Source organism: Centrocercus urophasianus, unplaced genomic scaffold, assembly GCF_019232065.1.
Source record: "Centrocercus urophasianus isolate 14NV4802_14NV808 unplaced genomic scaffold, USGS_Curo_1.0 seq_11, whole genome shotgun sequence".
NCBI classification, from domain to species: domain Eukaryota; kingdom Metazoa; phylum Chordata; class Aves; order Galliformes; family Phasianidae; genus Centrocercus; species Centrocercus urophasianus.
The window spans coordinates 67,651,562-67,674,315 of record NW_024884253.1 but is presented as its reverse complement, the minus strand read 5'-3'; the positions used below and the strand labels follow the sequence as shown (position 1 = coordinate 67,674,315).

At 35.4% G+C, this 22,754-nt stretch overlaps 1 protein-coding gene across 7 annotated transcripts in view; it reads left to right on the top strand.

The window, feature by feature from the left end:
* Positions 1 to 22,754, top strand: part of SEMA5A (semaphorin 5A) — a 315,938-nt gene that overhangs the window by 115,005 nt on the left and 178,179 nt on the right. For all 7 annotated transcript variants that reach the window (XM_042809111.1, XM_042809115.1, XM_042809110.1 and 4 more), the window contains 2 exons: positions 3,140 to 3,239; positions 14,274 to 14,319. In XM_042809111.1, coding sequence (XP_042665045.1) covers positions 3,140 to 3,239; positions 14,274 to 14,319 — 146 coding nt within the window. The remainder of the gene's footprint in view (positions 1 to 3,139; positions 3,240 to 14,273; positions 14,320 to 22,754) is intronic.

The window sequence follows — 22,754 nt, the reverse complement described above, 5'->3', positions numbered from 1 at the left end:
CTGCAGTTCACAGCTTGTGAAAGAGCTGTAGGTACCTCAAAATCTCTTGACTCTTTCCACATAAATCTCTTGACTCTTTCCACATTTATCTTTTAATTTCATGGGAAAAGATCAATTTTGGAAACATTTTTGAATTATAAGACTTGCAAATTTAGTACCACAAGGGTGGCTCTGAATGTGCCTCCTATCTTACTATGTTGACCCATGAACTCAGGGGCAGATATTGATGGTATGACAGTAGCATACAATGCATTACTCTTCCATGGACAGGCTTAAGCCTGAGAACTATGTGGAAAAGTAGATGTGCACATTCACCGTTAAAAGAGGAGAAGATGGGGAGAAGATAGATTGAAGATGTCAGAATAATTTTTTTAAATATTAGGTGTGAGAAGAGAGGATTCAGAGAAGGACTGCGTATTTAACTGTTGCACATGACATACAGTTGGGGGAAGAGGAGGGAAAACTTGGGATTGGAGAGAACTGGGGAGGAGTGGGATTGCTGTAACTTGTCACCTGTGATCAGCACGCAGCATAGCTTGGTCATATCAACAGACGGCTTTTAATTAACTTATGCATTCTTTATTTGTTGTAGTATACAAAATATATAGCTGTGTTATTTTGGAAAACATGTCATGTTGCATCTATATGAAAACAATTCAAAAATGAAATTATTCTTAGTACTTTATAATGGGTTTTCAATTCTAAGAAAATTATTTTATGGATGTTTAATACATTCTTATACAATTCTTACTTTAAGGAGAATTCGTGAAAGAATGGAAAGAATTTCGCCTGTGGGTTTTCAACTAAATTTTGATGTATGGGTACTTTTCTTCTGTGATACAGTTGCATCAATTCTTTATAGTGTGACTTGAAGCAGTATTCTACCAATAAGCTTTTATTTCCCACTTAAAAGGGCTTTGATTCTATTTTTGTTATTTGCTTGCTTTCCTGTGCAAAAATATCACAGTGGTGTAGTTTTCTCCCATAAAAGTTTGCTCCTATGCGACACATGATGCTACTGTGGCAAACAAGACATGGTTTTAGAGTTTTTGATGAAAAGAAAGTAATTCTTGCTGCCATCTGATCTTCCTGACCTTATTCCCTCAAGCAAGAATGATGCTGAATGCAACAAAGAAAGGATAAAATAATTTATTGTTTGCAGGAGCAGAGGGGAACCAGATTTCAGCGAGATTTCCTAAATTCTCTTTTCGCTCCCTCACCTTGACTTGCCTTGCATTGCCTGACCTCTGCCCTCCCTGCTCCAAACCTGGAAATGATGTTGATCACCTCCTTGCTGTATCTTGAAGTTTTATTTTACCGTACTGAGACAACAGGACAAGTGGAAGAGAATTGCTTCTTGGTCTCTTTGGGAGACTTCTGCCATTAACTCGTGTCCTAGGGTTGTTCTTCCAGCTTTGGTGCATCCTCTGCCCTCTGGCCTGGTTTTAAAGCTCTGAGTAAGTGAGCTTCTTAAAGACTTGCATCTCTATTTCTTTATCTATGTCCTACCCGATTTCTTGACTTTTTACAACTTTGGTATTGATCATTTCATACAGAAGGCATCACTGAATAGTTGAGATTGCAAAATCAAGTATCCGAAAGTTAGGAAATGCCTGTTTTGGGCTTTCCTGTGTAGCCTTCTAAGGTGTAAGCATAAATAGATAAATACATATAGCATATATATATATAGCATATACAGCTATACAGGCCTATAATGTGTTAATGTGTATATATATTCTTTTCCCTGCTGAATCCTCCTAGGTTCTGTACACGGCATCTGTAGTGGTAGCTGGTGGCAGCTGTACATAGTTGTTTAATAAGTGGCCCTATCCCCTCCAATGACCTGATTTGATAACCTATCCAGCACAGATGGAAACAGCTACAAATTCTGCAGAACGCGTACAAACTGACATTACAGGCTGGTAATTTCCCAGATGCATACAGGCTGTCATTAAAAATGCAGAAGTTAGTTTTCTGACACCCAAGTGATTCTACTGTGTGGTTCCATCTGTTTTTTTTTTTTTATTTTTTTTTCCAAATATATGATGCTGCAGCTTCTGCACAGTATGTTCAGTGATTCTCTGCAATGGCTGAGAATGACTGAGAATTTGGGCACAGAACAACGTTTTTCTCCTGGGCTCTCTCTGTAGGCATGGATGACCTACCTGTGCTAAAACTTCAATATTTAAATTAAGAACAAATCATCCAGAAACAGGAAGAAGACATGGATAAGACATGGATTGTTTCAATCCAGTCTTTTGCAGAAGTAAAAATATCCATGTGAGTTAAGAAGAAAGTTTATAATGGGTTTGATAACCTGAACTGCAGCTGGGGATGTCAGTTCCAAAAATGACAATGCTGTAATATTCTCGGGGGGGGGGGGGGGGGGTGGTGTTGACTGTATTCCAAATGGCGTGACCATATGCTCAGCCTTGGTTTTTTTATTGACTTTTTTGTAACTGTAGTCCTTAAATGGATGGTTCAGCAGCTCATTGTGTCATATGCAAGTAGATTTCTTCTACTCTTGTATACATTCCATGTGACTGATTTGCAGAAAAATGTTTAAAAATAGCCTTTTGATATTGTGAAAATTAAGAGAAAATTCTGAGGGTTGTACTTCTTTGCAACTACACTTTCTTTAAAGAACCGTTTATATTCTCAATATGTCTACATAAAAATAAGTGAATCTTACTATGTTTCCAGAACAAAGTTTGTCATTTCTGTGGTGATATTAACACACTATTGTGTCAAACTAGTGATATGGATGCAAGAATAATAGCAGTACAAATATATAAAGAGCTGGTGTTCTACTGGTTACTGAGTTGGTTATTTATGTGTGTTTAATTTTGAAAATAGGAAATGCAGATACAGCTTGTTGTTGATTTTCAGCAGCTTGCCCTCTTTTCTGCCCTGTGTTTTATGTAGTAGTGCATTGGTCTGAGGAAGACAAGTTATAAAAATGCCTGATATATTTTATAAGTCTGTAGTGAAGATTATATGGCAAGGTGGTGGAAATATTCTGTATTTCTTCAGCAGACCATAGTGAGAACTCACAGCCCCATGATATCTGCAAATGGACCTGATGTACTGTAACTATGATATTTACAATAACAAATATATTTCTTCTTCATTGTTTTAGAAATTGCCCCTTGGTTACACGTGTTCAGAGCAGAAGATGCTGTAGACTTCTCACAATTAACATTTGATCCAGGACAAAAAGAGCTTATTGCTGGAGCAAGGTGAGAAATGTGTTTTCTTTTCATGTTGCATCAGATTTGATTTTATTATTTGATAAGTAATACTGAGCTAAATTCTGACATCAAGTTTCTCTTGTATGACTCTTTTCCTTTCCACACTCACTCAGCTAAACACTGTTAGTTTATTTAACTTATTCCTGACCCAAGTTAAAAGATGGAATGCCTGCTATTGAAGAGTGCACAGTGTCTTACTCTTTTATCCTTTTTAAGAGGGATATCCTGGGGTACTCTCAAACTTTGGATGCATACAGTAAAACAAGGCAGATATTGTATGACACTGTGACAGAAGTTAGTATAACAAAAAACTTGTAATGATTTGGCTACACAATATCCCTCTTCTTGCATGGGTGATTCTAATAATTATTCAGTGCAGTGCCAATTACAATCTGCTGAAGACTGCAGAATTAGTGTTGAAGTCAGTGATAATCATCATTTCTACACAGTAAGAATGGTACTTTGCAAGCTGTGATAAATAATGATGCTGTTCTAGCTGTCAACATTGGAAGCACTGTCAGTCCTTATACACCATTTTTTTTTTCTCTTAGCATCCAAACTATAGTAAAACATTTTCCTTGGCAAAAGATCTTAACCAACAGACTTAAATAATAAGTCTCCCTTTTGAATATGTTTTACTGTACAAAATGTTTGAAGTTCTAGTCATGTAATTTTTTTGTTAGATTTAGCATTGGAGTATGTTTGTTTCCCAGTTTGTTTCCTAATTGAAAATGAGTTTGAACCAGACAGAGCAGTATAATGCACTGCGAGAAACTTTTGTCCCTGCAAGAGGTGAACCTTTCTGTGTCTAGCACACATATTGTACTATTCTTGAAGCACTTGCTATACTGTATGATGACATTCTGTATTGTGGGGTCACAGATTCAGTTGATGAGCAAGCTATTGCTGGGGTGCTGCAGGCTCATAACTGCAAGAGTTGGTATTACTGATTATGTACCTTTTACGTGGAGTCCTCCTGATTGTGTAGAGTGAATCCACTCCATGAGAATGTGATGTAGAGCTTCCGGCTCCTTTTCAGGAGTGATGCTTGCAGCCAGTTGTAGTCACAAATGGTTCCAAGGATGTTACAAATGTGAATTTTTGCAAAATTTGAGAAGAGGAAATAAATTTCTGAGTGCATGTGTATGTGTGTAACTTTATCTGTTGAGTGATGAGTTCCCAGAGTTTTTCCTTGAAGCACTGTTTGTATCTATGCTTCACTCTAAGTCATCTGAATAGAGCATTGACATTATTATATTTGTGCTAAGGCCTGTGGATAAATTTTAGTTCAAGTTTCTTCCTCGTGTACTTTATTGGCTTTACATGTCCTAAAAGCAGTGAGAAATTTTTTGTCCTAAGCTGCAAATGTGCTCTAATAAAAGACAGTGAGAAGAATGCACTGTTAATTTCTCATTTCCTGTGCAATATCATTTGCAGAATCATTTGTCTTGAGTTATTCCAAGAAATTATAAGTTTTTTATTATCTTGTGTTCTTGTACTAGCACTTTTGTATTCAAAAACTAGTAACTACATCAAATGAAATTTCACTAAGATTAGGCCAATTAAAATTTCCTGTTTTAGTGATAAAAATGATAGTCTGTAATCTTTTAACATGTTACCCAGTCATTCAGTAGTAGTGCAGCACGTGGCAAAGATACGAATAAACTTGCATTATATATTAGTTGATTTACATTGTCAGGAGAAGTACTCCCATTACAAATTATTTCTCAAGCATCCAGACAAAACTGAGGGGTCATGCTTATTCCCCTAGGCTTCTTCTTTATTTGAGCTGATTAAGAATGATTTTCAAAGCCCAGAGCTCTTCTATCTTCCGTATTCTATAGCCTCCATAGAGGTTTATGACTTCTTTAATGTAATGAGCAAGATGGAGAGGATCCCAGCTGAGATACACACTGGATTCTCATTGGAGGCTAAGCAAAAAAGGCAGATATGATCCTATGAGTCATTAAAAACTGTCTCCACTAGTGACAGAGAAAGATTGATACTATTGCACAAGATTCTTGAGAGAATTAAACTGTAATAGCGTATATAATTCTGCTTGCATATGCTTAGAAGAGATGTAGGGAAGAGCTGCCAGAAGAAAACTGGAATCAGTGTTGGGAGAAAAGGCTGAGCCTGTGCGCGGTGACTGCCTGTAAATCCATCAGTGGGTACATCTAGTGGAGGAAATAGCTGTATTAACTGTACAGTAGTGTTGGCAATAAACCAAATTATTTGAAGTTGGCCATGGGTAATTTAGTCAAGAAACAATGAGTTTTGTCACATTTTACCAGTATGAACTGGTAAAGAAGAAAAATAGCTATTCTTGAGATAGAGATCTCTAAATATATGGGAGGAAGAGTATTTTCCATAGCAGGCAGTTAGCCGGACGGCTATTTGCAATCCTTTATTGCTAAAATTAGTCTTGCCTACTCATTTTGGGAAATAAAGGTGATCCTCTGGTTGTCTGTGAATGTTCTGCAGCTGTTTTGCAAAAAAACTTGATTTTTTCTCTTGGACACAGCTATCTTCCCATTCTCAGGAGACATCTCTGGCTGACATTTTGTTTTGTGAAATGTCCAGTTCTCCCGCAGGTTTTGAGTTGATTAATTAGGAGTATCTTAGGCTCATTTCACTTTCCTTGCACCACCCACAGAGATCTCTGAAAACTATCTGAAGTGGACCAATGCTAGCTGACACTTCCATTTTAATCATCCCACCCACCCTAGCACTAGAATTTTCCTTGTGCTACGGTATTGCCTACAACTTGAAACAACTGCCCCATTTCCCCCATTCTTCCACCCCCATTCTAGAAAGAAATTATCAATCTGAGTAAAGGTTCTTTTTGGCTCAGTCTGGCTTATTTCTAGAGTGTGCACAGTTATGTTTCTCTGAATGCAATAGAATAAAGTAACTGCAGTCAATTTTTGTTAATCACCTCTCAAGTTTCTCACAAATCTTGTACTTCAACCATGGGAGGTGTCTTGACCTCCTAGGTCACACTTAAATGATTTTCCTATCATGAAGTCCAACTTGTTTTAGTAGTGACTGCTTTAGTTTCTGAATACTGCTGTTCAGTAAATGTTCAATTATACCTTCTGTTTCAATGTTAAAAGAACACTAGCAGAGCTAGTGTTTAGTGTAGGCTTGCACTTGTCTGCATGTCAAAGAGTTGACAATCATTAACCCCCTTCCAGTGTAACACGTTTGCTTAATAACGTATTGAATCTGAAGCACAAATGTGTAGTACTTTTCTTTTAAAACCCTATAATTGTGTCTTCTGTCAACCTGCTGTGCAAACTGAGATATATGTGCGCTGTTGGCGAGGGTTTCAGAGGGAGAGGAGTGTCTTCTAAAATGATGGATGAATTAACCTGGATCTCAGTAACAACATTCCATTGCTCTGATTGCTTGGGACCTTTTCCCACAACTTGCCTGTGTAGAAAATTTAATTTAGTTAGCTTTGAGAAATAGGAGGAATGGGGTTGGAGGAGGTGGAGACAGACGTGTAGAGATAGAGGGAGAAGCTGTATTACCTGACATTGATGAAGCAGCCCAAAGCGCATGGTGAGGACAAGCAAAGATTAAACTTCAATTTCTGAAGCTGAATTAGGGGAAGAAGAATTATTTCTATTCTGGTTGCTAGGTTTTAAAATTAGCATGTGGAGAATATGACAGATTTTTCAGTATTATGTCAATTGGATCTAGATTTAGTGTAAAATGAATTGTTTCTTCTAATAGGTATGTGCTAAATTGGATGAGATTATACATTTAAGTGAAATGAAATAAAATAGTTTCACAAGAGACTCTGTGCACTTGTATGGATGCAAAACAACTGTTAGTACATTATAGGGTGGCTGTTGGCTTTTGATGTTGAGTTTTATGGGAGTATAGCTAAATTGCCCTATCTCTAAGCTTTGCCGCAGAAATTGTTCGTTACATCATGTATGACCTGACAGACAAAGTAAATGAGTTCTCTGAAAATCTGAAACATTCACAGGAATTCATTTGTTTTCTTCAAAAAAAAACAAAACAAAACATATATCAAAACACTTTTTTTTGTAATTAAGTGGCATCAGCGAAGGATTACTTTTAGGACATTAGGTCATCACTGAGCTCAAGGAAATGAAAGGCCATTTGTTTATCTTATTCTGATAAATCCTAATAAAATATTCAGGTGTACATTTATCTGTGTGCTATTTAGTGGACCTACTTAATAATATAACATAATCAAATACAATCAAATATGATAATTAATCCTATATTTTGGGAAGCTAGAAAGCATGGAGATCATGAAGTTCCCCACTTGCTTTCTTTTTTTTATACAGACTTCGCTCCATCTCCTGTGGTGTTTTTTTTGTTTCCCTCCTGGAAAGCTCAAATAAATGGGGGAAGACCTTCTCAGGGAGAGGATGCAGCAGTGTTGAAATTGTATTGACAAATTGTGCATTGCCTTCTTTCTCCTTATTCCCTGACAACACAGTAAACACTTAACAATTCTAGTTATTATAAATCCGAAAGTGTTAAAATTCTTCCAGGCATCTTGTTAAACAGTTAACTAGAATCTGGTCTCAAACCCATAGTTCAAAGGAGAAATCCTGCGGTTTGAAATAGTTGCATTTTCTTTCCATCTGTTCTTTTTCTGTTGTTAGTTTTTCTTTTTCCAAAATTGTTTTATTCAAACTGTACCAGGTTATACCAAAAGAAGGTTATTTGTTTAAAGTGAGAGTAAAGTAAACCTCTTCTTCCCAAGCATCTTCTGCTTAAAACTGTGGGCTGGTAAGAGCCTGACTGTAGGCTGTTCATGAAGTGCTCTATTAAAGTTTTTACAATTCAAATTTGGCTAGTTTTTACTATACTTTAAATTCTTTTGTTTGCTTATAAAAAATGGGTTCTAAAGCTATTATCCAACTTTTTTTAAAAATAGAATAATATATAAGTAGATTTCTTTTCTTCTTTTCTTTTTTTTTTTTTTTTTTTTTTTTTTTTTAAAGCAGAGCTTTTTAACAGCAGTGGCTTTCTCCTGTATGTTCTTCTTCAAGTTAATTAAACTTGCTTTGAGGTTTATCACTTGCTTGAGGTGGCTTATTGCCTCAGTCACTCCTTATCCTGCTGATGAAGGACTATAACAGTATGCCTTTTCACTTAATTAGATGTGTGTTTGGGAACGTTAATTTGAATCATTACTACTACTTGCCACAATAACAGAAAGGCAAATTAAGGGATTCATTAACAGTGGTTTACAGATCTCTAATAAAGGAATAAATAACTGTACAGGTTCACTTCTTACTGTTGTCTGCTCCCAGCAGGAGAATCTGAGTCTGTTGTTAATGAGATGCTTTGAGCATACTGGGAGAATATAGGCACCAGGAATTAGCTGCTGCATGCTTTGAACATCCATCTGGGTTTTATTGCTCATTTAACACTTTGTTCAGAGTAATCAATGTCTGTCCTTCCACTGATTGATTAGATCTAATTTAAGGTATGGTTTAATGTTAAATCTAAGAGAAATTGTCATCCTACTGAAAAAGGAGGGTCTTTCTCCCCTTGTCTCCCTTTTCTGCCTTTGTAAGTGGATTTTTAAATATTTTTAAAAGCTAATGCTTTGTCCTTCTCCTGTTCATGTCTTTCTCCACTATGACACTTTTTCATCCAGGTCTGCTGATAACTTGATTGCAAAGTAAGACTAGTAAGACTAGGCATTTCTCTAACCCTGCAAAAACTGTTTGTTTTCTTGTGCTGTTTCAATGTTTTGCCATTTTATTTACTGTACAAACATGATGCAGCATTAGAAGAGCACTAGAGGTTGACCTAGGACAAGACAAAAGGAAATATGGCAGGTGTAAATGAAGATTTTTTTAGCAGAGACCATGTTATTTCAGTGTAAACCATCTTCAGAAATAGTATCAAAAGAAAGGTGTTCTGAAGGTTCCTGTCTTTAATTGAAGTAATTGTCTTTATGTGTACATGCTTGATCTGTGCTAATTGTAGTACAACCCTTGCTATGGGATATATCAATTTGTGCCTTCCTTTCCTTCCCAGTTAGACTATATTCTCATGCCATTTATCTACTCCTTCTTTAATGGTCTTCAATCCAGCTGTTGTAGTTCAACCTTACTGACAGATTGTGCTTTCTGACCTTGCCTCCTTCTGCATACTTTTACGGCACTGGAATGAAGGGCAGGGAGCTGCTGCCTAAGAATCTGATACCATGATATAAAAGTCCTAGAAAGCAGCAGTGAGACTTTAAGATATTAAAGATTCAAATAGTGAAAGACCACAGAAAACATTCACGACTATTTATGTGGTAGGCTGCTGTATAGTGTATGTTGTATCAACCAAAACATAAAAATAGAAGGCATGTACTGGAAGTGTTGCAACACAAGAGTATTAAAGACTTGGTCTACTGTTATGACATACCTGATTAATGTTTTTGATAATAACAAAGATATTTCAAACAAAACTAGTAAGCTCACAAAGTTGTATGTATTTAAAGAATAATAACCAGAAAAGCTGTGATCTAAAGGTATAAGAGATGCGCAGGTGACAGATACACTGTGATCATTTCCAGCTTTGGGAGCCCAGGTGCTGTATGAAGGAAGCTTGAGCTGACAGAAGAAGACTGTAATATGTTTGACATGGCCTGAGGGGACTTCAGAAGGAAAGTGAGCTCCAGAGTTGCACTTGGTACCTTCCTCCTTTTTCTGGAGAAGCAGTTGGCATGAAATATCTAGAAGCGATGCCTGACTGTTATTGGTCCTCTGTAAGGCATGCTTTGTTGAGGCTGTGTGTAGAGTAACAGGGAGGTGTCTGTTATAAGACTTGTTAATCCTGACAAGTAATCATCATAGAAATAAATCAGATTTGTTAAGCTCCTTGTTGAGTGGGTTGATTTAGTTTATAATACCATTTTTTTCCTAATTTATGCCAATTCTCTTTGCAAAGCTGAGTGCCCACTGGTCAGTCTATGATAACCTCATCCTTCCTTTGTCCTTTTGAATATTGATAAAACTTAACTTTACTTTTCGTTATTGTGATTTTCCTGTTGTCATTTAATATAGATTTCTTTTTATTTCTGAGATGTTATTCTTAACTTTTTCATGCTTTTTTTTTTTTTTTTTTTTTTTTTTTTTTTTCTCTGTATGTTAATGAACCAAGTCAATTACCTACATGGTAAGTTTATGATATAGGTTATCTACTTTCCACTGATTGATTTAGTTCCAAATGCTACTTTTATTGCAATGAAGAACTGGAATTGGCTTTCACCCAAAGCTTCCCTTTTTCAATTACGAAATAATGACTTTTGACTTTTGCTTAATATTTAATTTTGAGGGAGCTTATACTGTAGTCTTGATTATTTTTTTTTTTTTTCCTTCCAGTAAATTATGCTAAATTTTGTTCCTTCATGTGAAATAATTTCTTCAAATGTCCACAGGAAAGAGTTTTTTGCTGTTTTATTTCCAGGAGATTTGGCCATATCTGTTTGGTCGTGCCTTGAGTTTCTGACTTGAGCACTCAATTGCAGAGGAATATGGGTGCTTGTGTGGGTTTTTTTTTGTTGTTTGTTTTTTTGTTTATTTTGTTTTTGCTTTTTTCAAAAATTGAGCCTACAGTACATTCTCCGAAGGGGTGTGTGCCACCTTAATGTTCTTTTAATTTACATCTGTGCTTAATACAACAGTATTTATTGTTCAAATTTTATGCCTTGCTGTTTCACTGAAAGAGGAAAGTACTATGTTTCACAACCATTAACACTCATTACACTCCATAGTGGATGGGTTTTCAGTTGATTTTGACATGGACTTGGAACATGAAACACATAGCAGATAAATTTTATCCTTTTACTTGAAGTCATGCAGGATGCATTCACTGCAATAAATTGAAGTACATGGGGACTAGTGATTGTTTTTTGTAGTGCTTCATTCAGGTTCCCACTGATGCCAGTTGATGTCTTTGTTATTGAGTTTAAGCAGCCTCATGATTAACCAATTCTGATTGGTAGCGCAACCAGGAAAGTTGTTCAGTACTGAGAATGTAAAGCAAGTTTGTCTGTTGAGGGTCTGAAGTAATGTAGGATCGCACATTTTCTTGCAGTTATGGGTTTTTTCTCATTATAGTGTCTTTCTCCTTGCAGATTTATGTAACATTTTCATTTTCTTCATTCATTAAATGCAAAATGGAAACAAATTTACTAATTACAGACAATGTAAAATCAGTTGAATTCCAACTTGTGAAATTGTATTGGTCGTACTTCTATTACCACCATACTTGGACAAGAGATGGACCTGCATGCTAAAAGGTCTATAGCTATGCTTCAGAAATGTGCTTGAACAGTTTTATTTTACGTCCATTGTTGCCTTTGAAGTATATATGCTGCACAGTGAATCAAAACAGATTAGAAAATAGCAATCCCAGGCATAAACTTAACATCTCTAAATAAGCGCTGTGACCTGTCTCATGAGAGGCATAATGATTGCATATAGCAAGAAAGTTAGCGCTGGCTTTTCCTTTGGGCTGACAAAGTTATTAGTACCATATTTTCAGTGTGGTTTTTTTACTCTTACATTTATTTATTTAGATTTTTCTCAGATATAACCCTTTCTAATGAGTTCTCATATGTTAAACTGTTATATGTATAGCGATAAATATAGACTTAGTAATTTTACAGAGGTGGAGATGTTTTTGTAGGAATAGTTTTGATTGCAAACCAAGTGCTGATTTGCTAATTGTCCTCACTTTATTAATGTTGTAACATTCACTCTGTGCTATCCATTTGCCCAATCTGCCTTCATGTTACAAGTTTTAATGCTTTTGCAATTTATTGCACTTTGATTTCCTTCTTTTTCTTTTAACTGGTTTTACTAAACTGAGAAATGTAATAGGTTGTTGGCAGCCACATACAGTTGGAAAATGTGGAAAGGTACAGTAATTCGCTCTGGCTCTTGATTCATTCACACGAACGTGGACATTTTATTCTTTCAAACACTTACTGAATCAATATTTGTAATTTTGCTGGGTGTATTACTGGGAGAAGTATTGTGCTCTACTGCATGGGGCATAAATGTCATTTTCTTAGGAACACAATGACTTTCAGCCCTCCTTTTTCACTAGGACTGCATTTTTATTTATTTATTTATTTATTTTCCAATTTGGATCCCTTTTTAATAAGTTGAAATGATGTCATATTGAAACACCATAGAAATTCATCGTTATTAATACAGTATTCCTCAATCATTGTTCTGTGATGCCACATCAGTTATAAAGATTCAGTAGCTACCTCAAGACGAAGTACCCATAGGAGCTGACATGACACTGTATGGAAGTACTGACCTGAAAAATAGAAGTGTGAGATGAGACTGTGCTCATATATCCTAGAACAGCGAATCCATTTATTTGTAGAGTGAGATGTGACTCTGATACCACTGAGTTAAGAAAACAATTTATACCTGCTGTGGATGCAGTTCAACTTCTCTGGAAGAAAAAAAGTTGTCCTTCTCCTGTAAATGAAAGAAAGATTTGCAACAGCGATGAAGCAGCAGGTTTCTTAGCTTTTGATATCTAGTGAAAGAAGCACGATCAATGGTGGTTGATGGAAGCAATTCCATATATGCAATGAGGTATGAACCCATCTTAGTATATGCATGTTCCTTGTTAACTATATCTGAACAAGATAAAAATATAAAGGTAATTTTTGTCTTTACAGAGATAGTACAGATGGTTTAGAAAACTATATGCATCATTTCCTGACTTCAATGGAAGTCTTTAAAGTTAATTTGCACTTGAGGATGAAGCTCTCTATATAAACACTGTACCCTTTTCTTTGTTTTCAAGTCTCTTTGTGACTCAAACACAGGCATTGTAGTAATATTTATATATATATAATATATATTTATATATAATATATAATATAGATAAGTATTTTTTAAAGGGAGAGTTGATTTCCCTTGTTTGCTATACACACACAATTTAAGAAGACCATATGTGTATATGTGACCACATACGACTCAATACATAAATATAGATGCATGCGAACTGCTGGCAACAAACAGAGCTGACTGGAATAGCTGTTGTGTTTCACAGATATGTGATTTAATAAATAACATTTTTAATTTTTTAGGCGTAGGCTGCTTTTTCTAAGGCTCATTTAAAATACAGGTCCTCACTGTCTGTGCCCATTAGAAATATCTCATGCCTGTTTGGAAAGAATCAGAATTGTTATGTCCAAAAACATGTCCAGATTTCAATTTAAATTATACCTCTACCAATTTCAGAGTGTAATATTGCTGATCCTTTGCAATTGTTGCAAATATTTAAATTCAAAGTTTAAATTTAATTGTTGCTTTACTATCTATTTTTGTTCACTTTGTTCAAATGAATTTTTTGAAACCTGTTAAAATAATCTTACACATTTGTTGTGAATAAACAAAAATTAGTCATGTTTACATTTTCTATTTTCAAAAATTTATTTTTTTTAATTTTTTTTCCTTAAAAGGATTACTCTATAGTCACTTTGGAAAAGGCAGAATGGCTCTAAATAGGATGAAAAATACGATTTTGTGGTTTATGTAGAGATTTTGTTGTAATGGGTTCCTTTGCTTCAAACTGTATATATCTGTGGCTGAGCTAAGGTTCCTGTTTTGCTAAGAGAAATAGATCTAACCTACGTGCTGTTTTATTCTTGTTTAGACAATCAATGCTGGTAATATGAATCTGCTGAAGAACTGCGTTTCATCCAGTTAATTCTAATGGAGGACTGGACTGTATGGTCCAGAAATCCATATGTGCAGTGTAAATATCCACTTATATATAGTTTTCAAGCTGAAAATCAGTTATGGAAATTGCCATAAATCTTTAGCCAAAGCGCAGTGTTTAGATGACAGTCCATCAAAGACTTAATAATCCTGAGTCCCAGTCATGTTTTCATTTTTTTCTTTAATATTCATTAATTATACCCTTTTTTAAATGCTAGCAACAATTTAATGAAATGTTTATCTATTTTTTTCTTTTATTTTTGAACTCTAGAAACTACCTCTTCAGGTTGCAACTCGAGGATCTCTCACTAATACAGGTATGTTAAGTGTTTTCTTTGTCTTATTTAGGTTAGGCGAATGTTTTAGAGCAGATAATTGTGATATATTCATAAGCTTTTAGCCACAGACAAATATTCAGCTATTTTTGTCCTCTTTGCTGTATTATATAAATCATATAATCCATTTTAATTCTAGATTAGTGTTTGTCCCAGGCCATACAGACCTGATGTTGCTTTACTTTCTGCTGGGATTTTTTGTTAGCATGGATCTATTAAAAAAAAAAAAAAAAAAAAAAAAAAAAAGGAAACTGGAAAAAAGGATTATTTCTCCTAGGAAAATATTCTAACTTTGGATTGTGGACTTTGTTAAAGGTTCTGTCTGCAGAATGTATTATTATTAAGGATGAAATGTTTTTTTTTTAAATAATGATAAACTAAAAGCTTCTTTCATACTTACTGAAGAAAAATTAGGTAAATTAAACAGCAGATTTTCAATGAGGTAATATAATGGGAACAAAGATAATAGAATCCAAGTTTTGTATAAAAGGCAGCTATCTGCTGTTTAAAACTTGTTGGAGCTTGGAACTAGAAACTAAAAGCTTTTAAGAGGCACTTAGGTGTCAAAGCCAAGTGATAATTCTTGATCAGTTTATTTCTTTATGAAACTTCCACGCTGAATTTATCACATATCTGCTATCTCATCTTCTCTCAATCTTCTGAGTGGTGTTCCTTGCTTTGGCTTAGTTGTTTTTTTCTTTCAGTGTTTAACCTAGCTTTCCTCTGTTAGGGTAAGTATCAGTAGACTCAGGTCACTACAGTGGGAGAAATCTGTACTCTACAGAAGCGTGTAACTGCTTATTCAAACATCACCCCCATGGTGATTTCATACTAGGACAGAAACCCTGATGTTGATTTTCTGCTGGACTACTAAGTTTTTGTCGTCTGACTGTACAGAAGCCTGTTAATGCTGTAACATCATTGGTTTGCCTTTTCCTACAACAGTTTGGGATTACATTTCTAAAAAACAAAGTATGCCAGTATTTTTTCTTACTAGCATATTTTCTACCCCTATTCCATGTTTCTAAATTTTCTTCCTGTTTTTGTACTCTATCATTATGACTCTTCCATACTTGTCCTTCACAAACCTCTTCCTTTTCTTCCCCTATGCTTTCCATTTGGTCCTCTTAGGTGTTCTAGGGCTGTCCTACATACAATATATCAGAAGATGTATTTCCTCGGATTCTTCCAGGCTGGGAAACGTGTCTGTTACGGCAGCTCTAAGTGAGCTGAGAGATATCTGAAGCCTTTGTTTTGATGCAAGTAGAGCAGGAGTAATGTGTATTACATTTAGGTCATCTTGCAGTCCTCCAGGGAAAGTAGGAAGGTTGTCATTGATCATGCAGTAATAAAAGTAAGTCCCTTCAGGTACCTCCCTCCAGATCAGCACCGTGATTACCACTTCCACCATCAGTGGGGATTAATTGTAGGAAGTCCTACAATTCCAAGTGTGATTCCACAACTAGCCATAGTATTTTTGGAGAAAGCTAAGATAGAGAGGCAATCTCTGAAAGTCTCACACTAGAAAGTGTGAAAGCTCTGTTAGTTAAAATAAGCATAACCTTCCATAGGAAAGTTCAGGATTCACCAGAATTTATCAACTATGAACTTGAAACTCACCTAAATCCAAAACTGTATTTACCAAATGATTCATAGAAGTTTACAAACATTTCGTATACTCTAGAAAAGTACAGAATCCTAGTTTGTGAATGCTGTCATCCACAGGTGTCATAGGATTTGCCCAAAGAAGAACAGAAGTAAGCCTCAATTTCTGAAACCTTAGGGTATATGTGTTCTCAGTCACTCGTAGTAAATAAATGTTTTAAAGTGGAACCTGAATCTTTTACATCTGTACAGAATGGCTATAGGATTAGAGGATGTTACCAAGTTAATGACTAAAATCTGCAGCATTTGAAGTTCCAAATCTTTTAAACTTTAAACTTTGTTGTGGTTGAAAGAGGTAGGGAAACAATGAGAAATGGTTAAAAGGATATGAAATCCTTGAGTAACAGAATGGTGGAATTTTGCAGGAGAAGTAAGGCATGCTGTGGTTTTGTTCATTAAAATCTTATAGCTAGTAAGCAGTTGTTCACTGAATGATTGAACGCTTTGACACTTTATGAACTGAGAGAGTTGTTCTTGCAGCATTTTTTCTTCACAAAGTTGTCTAATGCATAAAAACGGTTTTAATTTTTCTGTTTATGTTGCTTATTTGATTATGATGCATGAAGAAGCCTTTCTGAAAACATGCAGATGTTTCACAGACTAATTAGTTATTTTCACATCTGGAAGAAAAGGTGCATGGCGAAGTGCTAGTTGTACAGTATTTTCAGTGTAGAATAATAAAAATATGAAAGGTCTGGAAACAGTGTAACCTGTACACTTGTTGTTTAATTATTTTAAAACACTGCTTGAACTTTATTCTCATTACTGTATGTATGAAGGATGAGGAAAATTGCTGACTGTTCCTCATGTGCAGCAGGTACTTCCAGCAAAAAAGTGAGGATCTTTGTTACAATTTGCATTTTTTTTTCAGTTTTCAATTAAACTTCTGAAACTCTTTATTTTGTTTATATTTCTGCTTTGCTTCGTCTTGATTCATCAGTTTAATCTTTCCTATAGCGTGTTTCAGGAAAGAAAGGGAATGCTTATAAATTAATCTTGATCATTGATACACTTCATTTTTTTATAAGTTTTCCTCATCTGTTATGCTGAAGTAGCCACTGGAGTTTGTCATAATTGGCTTTCTGGGCTGTGAGGGCACATTGCTGGCTCATATCCAACTTCCCATCCACCAGTACCCCCCAGTCATTTTTAACAGGGCTGTGTTCTTTCTTTAAATCTCCCAGCTTGTACTGATAGTCATGGTTGCCCATAATCCAGGTGCAATACCTTGCACTTGGCTTTCTTGAACCTCATGATGTTCTCTCAGGCCTAATGCTTAAGCCTGTCTGTCTCTCTGAATGGAATTCCATCCCTTGGGCTTGTTGGCCAGACCACGCATCTTTGTGTCATCTGCAAACTTGCTGAGGGTGCACTTGATCCCACATCTATGTTACTGATGAAGATGTTAAAAAGCATTAGTTCCAGTACTGACACCACTCACCACTGATCTCCAATCTGGATGATGAGCCGTTGACCACCACTCTCTGGGTACGATCTCACAATCAGTTCTTTGTCGAACAGTCCACTCAAGTCCATCTACGTATGTCATCTTTACAATTTTCATTATATGTATCCTTGAAAGAGTTTTTTCAGGTAAGATATTATTTTGTAATTTTATCAGACATTGCATTTTTATCAGAAACAACTGTGTAATGGGAAATCTTTCTAAAAGTGAATGGAGTAGAATAATGAATCTGTGTTTATACAGTTGTGGGAGAAAAAAAAAAAAAAAGCCAATATGTATCAAATATATACAGATGCTTTTTTTTTTTTTTTTTTTTTTTTTTTTTTTTTTTTTTAAATTGGGTACCTGGGAAATAGTTTATGAATGATAGATAACATTTTTAAAAAGAAAAATAGATGTTTGAATTTTAAATTCTCATAATAGAAATGCAGAACAGAGTTCATTCATTGAAAGGTTTCTGTTTTCATTTCTTTAGTGAAAGTTAATCCCTTGTAAAAGTGAGAGTTAAAATGTTAATAGATTGCCTCAGACAGGATGTGTATCTAACACAAGATAACGAGCCATTGCTGCCCATTGTGGATGCATCAAAGATGTCATCCAACATGCCATGATTCTGTTTTCTGTACTTTATAGAAAAAGCCTGTTTGAGTAAGCAAGTTCAATACGATAGTGTCTATAACAAACTGGTATTTGATGTGTCTCAGCAATTTTCTCTGTGTGGGAGAATAAAGAAGAATACAAAGAGTGAAAGCCCTTTAAAGCTCTTGCTGGAGAAGCCTAGAAGTCAATTTGTTCAAAGCTGACTGTCAGAACAATGTGTGAATGGTGATTATGGATTAGGAAAGAAGCCCTCATTGGGCTACAGTTGTAGAATGACAAATATTTTATACATCTCGGTTCAGCATGGTAGCCATGTAGGCTTTCTTCTATTATTGAAAGCCTGAATCTATGTAGTTTTCATTTGAGGTTTTTTTTTTTTTTTATCACTCACCTAAAAAGTAACAGTAAAAAATTGCCTAAAAGCATTGCCTAAGGTGAAAGCTGAATTTTCTGAGAACTCTCACATATTGCTTAAAATAAAAAATCAGAAGTCAAAATAGTAGTCCTACAGTAAATAACTCAGGAAGAAAAAAAAGAATTTTAAATTATGATATCTAGACAGTATCAGAATTAATAGTGGGACTTTGGCAATATGTAGAAGATGACTGTAACAAATGTAGTTTTTGAAGTTTTTTTTTAATCTTGGAAAAGAGTGATTATAAATTCAAAGATTTTTGCACCTCCTTTCCTAATCCTCAAATAGTTTGCTGATACATCTGTACAGTTTATTTTATGGATGAAGGAAAAATGTACGCTGATACAAGCTGGCTTATATAATCTTTTATAACAATTGTGGCATCTTTATATGGATGTGTCCTGTAAATACATTAAGAACTTCATCTCACCTTTCACTTTAATCTTCTAGCCGTGGAGGCTGTTACCACTTTGAAAATTACCCCCTTCCACTTGCTCCTGTAGTTATGTAACTCTCCTGAGATTTTATACTCGTGTTGAGTCTGTACATTTTTCTCTTGAAAACACAGACACCGCCAAGTCCATTTTTAAAGGCAATTTTGGTTCCCAGTTTGTTGCAAAAGCACCAAATTCTTCATACAAGCTAAGAAGTTTTTTTTTGAGGTTTTCATTTAACTTTAAGTATAAGAGCGTAAAGCTGATTTTATTTATTTATTTATTAACTGCTAATGAGACTTTCAGGTAAGTAAAGGCAAGATGGGATTTACAAATTGCCAGGAATAAGAGTTGGTTTGGAGAATGGCTAATACAAAGGAGATGCTTACTGGTGTTTGCATGTTTCAAGTACATCTGAAATACTTCCTATAAATGATATTTCAGCTTTATGTGTCATTAATGGCTGAATGGTAGGCTGAATACTGAGTTGAACTGTTGTATATGTTGAAAATATACATGAAAATTTTTAATACTTAATACTTTTTAATTTTTTAGACAATCTATGATATTTTTATAAAAAGATAAAATATTTATGCCAGTTGTAGTATCAATTAGAAAATAACAATTGCTTGCATCATCCACCAAAACATTATTTATGCTTGGGCTTTTCGTATGTGCATCTGAGTCATGTGAATGAAAAATGGATAACTATAGCAGATAGGTTAGAATTACTTTTGGTGCTGGTAAGACTTCTGCAAATTATTCCTGGAGGTCTTGAAAGCAAAAGAAACAACTAGTATTCATAAAACTTTTTCATAGGGGACTGAGGTGAGCATTTCTTTATCTGTGGTATCATTAGTGTTCTCATTTTGTATTGTTGTCTACACACAGAACTGTATTTTTCTGATTAAACTTGCAACTTTATTGGAAGCTAAAGATGAATGCCATAATTTCACGTGTTCAATCTGTAACCCACTGACCTCTGTAGTTTACAGGGGTTTCCTCAAACTAGATGAAATATGTTAGATTGCATGTATTCTTATCTTCTCTCAATAGTGTATCTGTGGGGAAATGAGCTACTAGTAGGCATTTCATTTCCTTTATGGAATGATGTGTATTTCATTTCCTTTAGGGGGGGGAAGCTGCTAAAATAGTGTTCATAGATACCCCTGCATGTTAACACATAAGATGGCAAATTTTCTAAATCTGTCTTTGGTTGCATTTGGGCATGTTCTCTTTCAATATTCATTGTGAATAGTCTTTCTATACATGGGAATTTTTGCCTACATTAGACTAGTTACATATGTATTTGGTCGTGTTTTTTTTCCTTTGTGATGTTCTGCAGATCCCACCACAAAACTATACAGGGTGCATGTGAGGAAGACAGTTGATGTATGACTTCTCTTCTGCTCATCTCCGTTAATCATTTAAAATTGGCTTCTAAGTAGCATGGAGTTTTTTGTTTCCAGAACTTGTAATTTCATATGCCCTTCACTACAGCTGAAACGTGTCATGCAAGTTTAGAATGAGTCCAAGTGAGGCAAAATATTGGCAAATTGGCAGGTCTTTGCAACTGCCTTGTCTTTATCTGTGCATGTGAGCATGAAGAAGAAAGCCAGGCAAAGGCTTTGTCATTTATTTGCTGTATCTATCATTGTTTGGGATCAGTATTAAAATACAAGCACAAGTTTATTTCCAGGCAAATGAATCTGAAAACATCCATCTAGCTGCAGAAGCTTAGGGTTTCAGTTTCCTACCTTTGCTTATTAGCCAGCATATCTTGTGTGCTTACTGTAATTTTCTCTTCTGATTTTGCAGCAAAGACAAATAGGTACTGAAATTTTTCACTACCACTGGAGCAAACTTCCTCGTTTTTTTTTAGATAACAAACACTTGTTTTGTTTCTGAGATAGAGGGGAAGCCTGAATCACCTGGATATAAAATATAAGTGCATTTGTTCTCATGAGAAATAGAGACGATTTCAAAAGGTATGTGCATTTGTTTCACTGCAGATATTCAAGAAATTGCTGATGAGGATTTTATAGTGATATAATTTATCCCTTTTTGAGTGATCGACTGCTAAATTTTCCTGGTATGTGTGGTGTGCAACCAGACTGTTACATACCCCAGAAGTAATTGTGGAAATGCCTTTTTTTAAAAAGCTGGTACCTGTGTTTTTTCTTGAGCATGAGCAAACTAATGCATCTGCAGCAGAGTAATCACGAAGTATCATGTTTGAAGGGAAACCAAGCTTCTGCTTTCCAAATATCTAGTCTGTATATAAGACCATGGCATGCTTCAGCTGATTCTGGAATAAAGCAGTGTGACAAGTCACACACTACAAGTCAGCGCTTACTGTAGGGAAACATAGGCTCTCCTTGAGAAGTAGCCTTTTCCAATGTCTGTAATGTCTGTATTAAATAAACGCAAAAATGACTGACTGTACAGAAAATGAAAGCAGAAAATATGGGGAATGAAAGCAGATTGTCTTCAATCTGTTGTTGTCTTGCCTGAGTGGAGAGTTGGCTACAAGCAGTTCCTGGTCAAAGGCTTCAGTGGTGCTGCACTGTTTAACAATTTAGAAAATATTTGGAATATGCTTTGAAAGACGTCCCCATTCTATCTGTAATACAGGATCTAAAAATATGATTATTAGGTTTTGGTTATAGGCAGTGATATGTATGTTTATTGTCTGTCCTGACCTATGATAACTAATGTGAGTGCAGCCACAACTTGTATGCCATCTATGTCTTAGGAGTAAGCTTAAAGACAGGTCTTCTGGGATACAAAGAGGATTGCGTTTTCCAGTACTGCAGAGGTCGATTAAACAATTCTACCAGAGTAATGGGCATAGATTCTATTGGGTAATTTTAAGTGTTGGCAATGATTTCAGCTTACACCTCTTTGCGTAACATCAATATGTCGTCTGAGGACACTGTGTGGTCCATATTGTACCCTGACACTGCTTGTTGACCTATGAAATTAAAAACACTTGAACTGAGATTGAGAGAAAATGGCTCAGTCGCCTTGAGTCCACTTGACATGGGAGATAAAACTTTAAGATGCACTGAGCTCTAGGGAACTTTTGCCACAGTGCTGTTAAAGGATGTACCCAGCTGCTGAATTATGGAAAGAACTGGCAAAAAGTTCTGTTCCCCTGGTCCCTAGGGTAGTGTTGGTATTTTTTTTAGATTTATGAAACTAGATCTTTGCTAGATTTTATTTTTTTATTAAAAACAAAACAAAACAAAAACCATCAGAATTCTGAAATATGTAAAGAATCAAAGGGAAAGGAAAGGTCTTGAGGATCTTACAAGGAGAACAGTGGTTGGAGAGAAGCCTGAGCAAGTGTAGGAAGCTTGTAGGGGTGCTCTCATAAATGACTGAGGACACAGAGGGACAGTGCTTGCCTGGTAAGCACTGTTGAGCTCAATTTAAGATGAGGATTGTTGCTCCTAAATGTTTCAGAGATGCTGTTTAGATGAAGCATAAGGAGGTACTCCTGTTCTCAACTAAGAATAATAGTTAAAGTAGCTTCAAGTTTTATTCTGATAAGTTTTCCAGTCTTTTGGGAAATAAGTTGCCTTTATTTTGACTGTCCTGGTTTTTCTACTACCTTTTCCCTTCCCCAGTTTTAGTAGGTATTCTTATCTCTTTTGACATATATTGTTTTACTCGTTCCAGATGGTACAATATGATACTTCTGTTGTCAAGTCTGTGAGCTATAAATCATGTCAAAATATGTTAATAATTTTATTTAGTAAAGTTAGATGTGCTTTGAAGTATCTGGGGTTAGAAATATATATGAGATTTCTGTATTAAATCACTGGTTCAGTTC